The sequence below is a fragment of the Myripristis murdjan genome, chromosome 24 (genome assembly GCF_902150065.1).
Source record: "Myripristis murdjan chromosome 24, fMyrMur1.1, whole genome shotgun sequence".
In the NCBI taxonomy this organism is placed as follows: domain Eukaryota; kingdom Metazoa; phylum Chordata; class Actinopteri; order Holocentriformes; family Holocentridae; genus Myripristis; species Myripristis murdjan.
Window position 1 is genome coordinate 20,282,268 of NC_044003.1, and position 7,219 is coordinate 20,289,486.

Below are 7,219 nucleotides of genomic sequence, written 5' to 3' on the forward strand. Positions count from 1 at the left end.
GTATTCTTTGTACAGTGCATTTACAGTAAATGTGGGAAATCACCACGAGCTTCATGCTGCTAAATTTCTCAAGTTTTTCTGCTCTACCAGCTGCTTTGGCAGGTAACCAAACATCGCTTGGAGATTTGTTGATTCTAAAGTCTAATTTGCTGATGAAATGGTTCAAGAGTCAAGCTGTACTCTTGTCTGTGTGCTGCTGTCTCTGTTTACAAAGTGGAAAGGCCTCTGACGAAGCATTTTAGGTGAAACCGAACACTGAAACCACACAAATTGCTCCCCTGAGGCCCGCCACTGAGTGTCCTCAACAAGTCCTGCTGGACCTCTTGCTATAAATTCTGCGGATAAATTTGTGATTTTATTTGTTTTAATTTCAGTAGCAGACAGCGTTACAAGGAAAAACAAATACTTGCCTTTTATTACATGACAAGATTTTGTACCAAGTGTTTACTCACGGGGCCAGTAAAAAAAACTGCCTGCGTAAGCAAATTTCATCTGAAAGACATTTAAAGCTGAAAAAAAAAAAAAAAAAAATACAGAATAAAAGTCGAGTTAAACACTGCAGTATTGGCAAGATCACAAATTACCTCAAATGTGATGCTCAGACTAATAAGCCTCATGTAGTTTTACTGGTAGAGGGAAAAAAAAAAAAAAAAACAATTACATTTCAGCGCCGAGGTCGTCTTTTTTTTTTTTTTTTCGCTGGCCCACGTGACTCGGTACCTTCCCGTCTGCACCCACGTTTTCCCTGGCCAGATAAACAAACTGGTGGCCCCAACGCCTCCCACCTCCTTACTCACACTCGTCTTCAGTGACATTTGAATCAGAAGCATCTCTAGCACAGCGGGCTAACCGAGGTGACCCCAGCCACGGAGTAGAAATGATATTGTTTTCAGCTGAAACCACGTTGCCTCTCATCCCCACACACCCACTGACACACACCGGGCCAGTTCACATCAGCACCGCCACCTGCACACAGTGACACATCACACACTTACAGTCCATATCTGACTCTCTGCTTCGTACTCTAACTGGTTGTGGCTTTGGTCAGCAGCCAGATCACCCAGGACACCCACGTCTGACTCATCACCTTCTGGGTGAACGCTGCTCTCTTTTCATGGCTTTATTCTGTGGCATCTTTTTCAGGGTATGCATAATGACGCCGATATTTCCTAGAAATATGATCTCAAAAATTAAGAATTTTTTCCGTCTCTTTTCTAGTCTCTGCAGGTAGGACTGAATACAACATGAGACCTGTGGTTATAAAATGCAATGTGAACACTGTTAGAAGAGCCTTTGTAGTTCCTTGTAAAATGAGTTAGAACATTTTTTTAATGCAAAAATTGCTTCTTTCTCAGTTTTGGAGCTGGCTAATTTGGGAGCGGGCCAATTTGTTTCTGAATTTCAAAGACTAATCCTCTGTGAAAATGATCCTCTGGCTGCAGTCCACGTGCACCTCGGCTCATTTTCTGTTCTACTTTTCTCCCTCATGCCATACTGTAGTTTTATTAGAAACCAGGGAGTCATCAAACCTTTAAACAAATCTTGAGATGAAGCTTTAGTTAGAGCTTCTCCTCTGGCTCATGCTCTCGCTTTCTTTTTGAGAAAGGTGTCAGATGAGCAGAGTGAAAGAAAAGAGGGGAAGAGGTGGGAGTCTTTCTCACAGTTTTGTGTCTGCTACACTCTGACCTTGTTAAGTCGACTTTTACTCTTGTAGCATCTCAAATAAGGGCAGTGAGGCAACGCATCCTCTCTTTTAAATCTCTCTCCTGCTCCCCATTTGGCCTCCTTTTTCTCAGCCGCTGCACTTTGATTATCAAGTCAGTCCTACCTTTGTGAATAAGGCTGTCATGTGGTGCCGCTGATTGGTAAAAGACTGTAAAATTTGTGCTTCAAGAATCACTGTTGGTGTTTAAGCATTCAGAAAAAAACTGTAAAATCCCTTTCAGTGTGCCTTAAAAGTCTGCAGCACTGGGCCACAGGCATTGCTTCATCATTGTATAGATGGTCCAGCTTGTGGAGCCGCCTATGATGGAACACCAGAAGATAAGAGTGCACAGCAGAAGCACCTTTTTTTCTGCGTAACACCTTATTTGTGGTGTCCAAAGCTAACCCTAACCTTGAAACAGCTGATGCAAGTTGGTGAGCTGGTAAGAGTGTAAGAGTACAAGCATTAGACAGTCAAAATAAAGTGTGATGCTTTCAATTAGTTTGTAAGATTTGGGTTTGAATTTGCAGCGTCTTTTCTGTAATCCCAATTTCTGACCTTCTGCATGATCAGATATTTTGTTTATTCACTGTAGCTGTATTTATAGCATGCGACAATGTGATCACTGCTCGAAAACCCAAAGTGCGGTTAGTGTTTGCAGATATTTGGTAATGGTGGCAAGCTAACTTTGAACTTGTTTGTAGGCTCCTTTCTGATGCTTACTCATAACTTGCATGACAGGAGACGATCATATCATCTTGTCTGTGTGTCTCCATGTGTGTGTGTGTGCTCGTCTGTGCGTGTCAGCCTGTTGGTGCTGATTCATTGCCAGAACCCCATCAGCGTTTCTTCGACCTACATTATTGGGAGTGGGTGGACCAAATGACGTATTCTACAGGTCTTGGGTCAAGTCACATCCAATTCAGGCAATTCAAAATGTAAATCGAAACAAAGATTAAGTTGATGTGGAGAGAGAGAGAGCATTCATCCTCTACTGTTTTCTTTATAGAGTGGATGTGACACCAGAGAGTGTGTAAAAGTGTCTATGAGCAAGATGCTGAACACTAACCTGATGGTCACTTTGGCACTGCATGGTAGCCTCTGCCATCAGTGTGTGAATGTGTGTGTGAATGTATGTGTGAATGTGTGTGTGAATGGAGAATGAGAGGAAAATATTGTAAAGCACTTTAGAAATACAAGCGCTGTAGAAATACAGTCTATTTACCATTTCTGGACTGATTTGAACACAACTTAGCTATATTATTCGACTGTACACTACCAGAAATGTGTGGGTTTTTTGGCAATCTCCATGCAACATATAACTCAAAATAATTTCATTATTACATGCACTGGTTTGAGCTGACAAAATGCCATCTGGTTTGGTTTTGTTAGCAGAGAACAGATCCACCCTGCTCTGCTACTACCTTGTATTTGATTATATTTGTTGGTTTTGTTTAACCAATTTACAAAAGGGCAGTGAACAGGTCCACACTCACATATCACAGAGGCTTAATTATGCATTTTATGCATAATTATGTAAAGTTGAAACACAGTTTCAACTTTTTCTCCGGTGTGCTGAATGCATCTTGCAGTCAGACATTTTTGGACAATGTGCAGATGTTTAGGCCCAGGCCCACCCTCCTTCCACCTCCTTCCTAATAATAATAATGGTAATAATAATAAAGTAAGAATAATGAAAATAGTAATATAAACTTAATTTATAGAATGCCATTCATACATAAAATAGGCTATAAAATGCTACTCAAATTTCTTCACATTAAAAAGTTTGAAGTCAAATATAAACTACTTTAAAAATGTAGTTCTAGATAAAAGAACAAAAACAAAATAAAGACAAGAATAATGAAGAAAGCATAAAAAAGAAAGAATAAAGACAAAAAATAAAGGAAAACAAGTAAGCAGTGTGTATTTTCCCTGCCACATCAAATAGGACAATGGTGCATTTTCACACTCTATGACAGGATGTAACAGGTTAACTGCATCAAGGTGTCAGCAGATTCATTATACTCAAAAAAGGGGAATTACTGCTTTTCCACTAAGTTTTTTTCATGATAAGTCAGAATGGAGTCGAGTGAACCGAAAGTACAAACGCAGGCCGCAAACATTTCTCTTGTGAAAAAAAAAAAAAAAAAATGCATGTAAGACCAGCGACACAGAAAGATCAGAAGGAAGATAAAGGGACATACAGAAAGAAAGAAAGAAAGAAAGAAAGAGGTGCAACTGCAGAGACAGGATCTAAAATGTTATCTTTAAAATCAGTGTGCCAGTCACAGCGGAAATGCACCGCAGGCCGTCGTCAACACACACACACCGACACAGTTTGCCTGTATATAAACACTGCTGGAGCGGAGACAGAGTGAAACAGCAGAACAGTGGGTCTCAGAAAAGGTTTGCTCTGCGGACATCACTGCACAGTCATGCTTTTGGTGAGTTTGGGTCACTTTGTTTTTCATCAGCACTCACTGATTGTAGATTGTGGATTACTTGTAGGCGAGCTGAATAAAAACTGGTTTATGGTGAAATGACAACAGGAAGATTTCAAACAGGAAAAAATGAAGAGGAAATCCGAGAGGCCTATTGATGCAAAAAAAAAAAAAAAAAAAAAAAAAAAAAAAAAGTGACTTATTCTTCATAAAGGTGACAAAAAGGTGCAAAAACAAAACTAGTAGGCCATCCGCAGATCTGTTTTGTTAACCTGTTTTGGATCAACCCCTTTATGAGTTTGCTGTGTGTCTTATAAATGATCCCAAAAGTTACATGCAGCCTGGTTTCTTGTGCGTAGGCATTCAGAGCTTTGCTGGTGCTGGGCCTGGTGGCGCTGCTGCACGGGAATCACTCGGTGAAGGTGCAGCTGGGGACCAAACAGAAGAACAAGACCGTGAGGCTCATCCTGGACAACACACTGCAGTCTCACATCGGCAGCATGTCCGCTTCACGCACTGCCAACATGTCTCTCTCACCATGGACTTACAGGTGAGGCATTGCCGTGGTTTTATCAAACAACTTATATTGACGTTTATGGTGCAATAACTGTAATTGCTCACAGTGGGCTTTCTATGTGAGAGTGAGCACCATTCCACGTTTACATTCACCCCTTTGACACCAGTTTTGTAAGGCTCATACACCATTTAGCTGTTTGGTCAAATTAAGAATGTCTTAGAGCTTTGCAGATTCTGCTTTACTGCACGTATAATATCATATCAACAATGAATAACAAGCTGTTCATAAATTTTTTATATGATAGGAGAATTACTGCTGTTGTCATGTGAGGATGTATGGAAGGCCAATGGCGCCAAAACTATCCTGCAAAATAGTTTTACACCCACATCATCACATCTTGCTCTTCAGCCAATGATGTTCCTCATGTTTGTATTTCTTTGTGTAGAGTTAAACACATGGTGTGTGTGTATTGTGTTAAGATGTTACATTAATGAGCAAGTGATGTAGTTAGATACTACAGCCATTTGTTAGGATTTGTCGTGCTTACATACCATCAGCTCTATGTAATGAAATGCAAATATAAGCATTATCATTGGTTGAAGAGGCAATGATAGTGTTAAAAGTGACCTTTGATTGCATGTTTTTATACCATGTTAGAAGGTAATGAATGTCGGATGGTTTTGCACTGGCCTTCCATAGAATAAATTACTGAATTTATAACTCAGTTTCTGAAAATGTACAAAATGTTCAAATAGGCCAAAGTATAATTGATTGACTGTACTGACACCCTCCCTCCTCCCTCTGCAGAAGCTCCTGTGTGGCGTCTCGGTTTCCCCAGAGGATCTCCTACGCTCAGTGTCTGACCTCTGGCTGTGTGAGCCCACATGGAGAGGGGGAGGACATGGCGCTGGAGGCCAAACCCATCTACTACCAAGTCCTGGTGCTCCACAGGTCAGCCAATAAGGACAGATAAAATTTAATATATAACTGCCTCTCTTATGAAAGCAAGTCATGACACTTTTGGGTGTGATTAGATTAGTTTCCAATGCAGGTTGTAGCGTTAAATTTGCTTTTGTGTGGGTGCCTTTTGTGAGATTGGATGGTTGTCATTACAATAAATTGTGAGAGCATGGAAACAAAAATCCACATGTTCTTGGCAGATCATTTTGTCTGGTATGCTTTGCTGAATCAGTGATGCAGTGTTACTGAATGAAGGGGAAAATACAGCGTAAATGCTTTGGCATAAGAAAAAAGTCATTGGCGTCTTTGTAGGTTATTGATGTGAATGACACTGAATAACTCTCAGTTGTCAAGATAAGCCAGTTCTACATGTTTGATATTCACCAAAAGTTGCTCCAGTTGGCCAGTCAGTAAGTTTATGATGCTGCTTGAATTTGAAAGTTGCTGCATTTTTTTGTGAAGCCACACCGATTGCAATGCCTCACTTTGGCCAATCAGTGTGGAAAAATTACTGATTCTTCCATGGCCCATGACAAACCGTTCCACAAAGTTTCATGCAAATCTGTTCATAACAAAGATATGTGATGCGGTGAAAACATAACCCCTGTCCCACTTGGGAAATACACCAATACACTGGTGGAGGTAATTAAGCCAAATTCTGACTGTAGTTCTTTCCAGTTAATTTTAATTACTTTCAGGGCTATTCAGGAAATTTTGTTAAATTTAATTCTTCAGTCTTTTATGTTTTTAACCAGATAACAAATTTCTCTGTCCCATACCACAGAGAAAAAATACATGGGTGGAACAAAAACAAACAAAGGAAGAAGTATGCCTTCAGACTGGCGACAGAGACCATCACCGTGGGCTGTACCTGTGTGAGGCCCAGTGTCGTCGCCCAACACTGATAAAGATCACGATGGGATGCACTGAATTTTGAATTCACGAGCCCTGTAGACAGATTGTCAGAAATGTACACTCAGTGGCCACTTTATTAGGTCCACCTGCACAGTCTAATCCAATCCAATCCAACTGTTCTGCAATAAAGTTTATTTTTCTGCTGCCTATAATGCTCAGGTTTTCTTTCTGTCACAGTAATAGAGGTGTTCTATGTTTGGCATTGAGCTCATAGTTAGTGCTGCTGTTGGACTGGACTGCATTTTATTGAGAGCTGTTTCTAATATTCTGTCCCCCTCATGTATATAAATAGGGTGGACAAAAAAATTAGAAACACCTCTCAATATAATGTAGTCCAGTACAAGACCTCTGCAAACTACAACCTCAATAATAAACATAGAATTAAACTGACACATTCTCCACAATGTCAACACAAACTAGACATTATAAACTTTCTTAAAAGGTAGAATTTATGGCAGAGCTGTCACATTGAACTGCATTAGGCTGTACAGGTGGACCTAATAAAGTGGCTGAGTTTTGTGTTATTTCTTCTACCTTTTTACAGCTCATATTACTCCCATGTTTATTTTTGGTAGATAGATAGATTAATATGCAAATGCAAATTTTGTTTGAAAGTTCAAGTTTGTTCAGTGTGTAATTTATTTTTCAGATATTTTTAACTTGGAAATTTACATGTAATGA

General features: G+C 39.9%; 1 protein-coding gene across 1 annotated transcript; it reads left to right on the forward strand.

Moving 5' to 3' along the window:
* The first annotated feature begins 4,107 nt into the window (after positions 1-4,107).
* On the forward strand, positions 4,108-6,623 carry il17a/f3 (interleukin 17a/f3). The gene is made up of 4 exons (XM_030047041.1): positions 4,108-4,149; positions 4,506-4,696; positions 5,471-5,614; positions 6,408-6,623. The coding sequence occupies exons 1-4, from the start codon at positions 4,141-4,143 to the stop codon at positions 6,526-6,528; spliced, it is 465 nt and encodes a 154-aa protein (XP_029902901.1). The 5' UTR covers positions 4,108-4,140; the 3' UTR covers positions 6,529-6,623.
* The last annotated feature ends 596 nt before the right edge of the window (positions 6,624-7,219 follow it).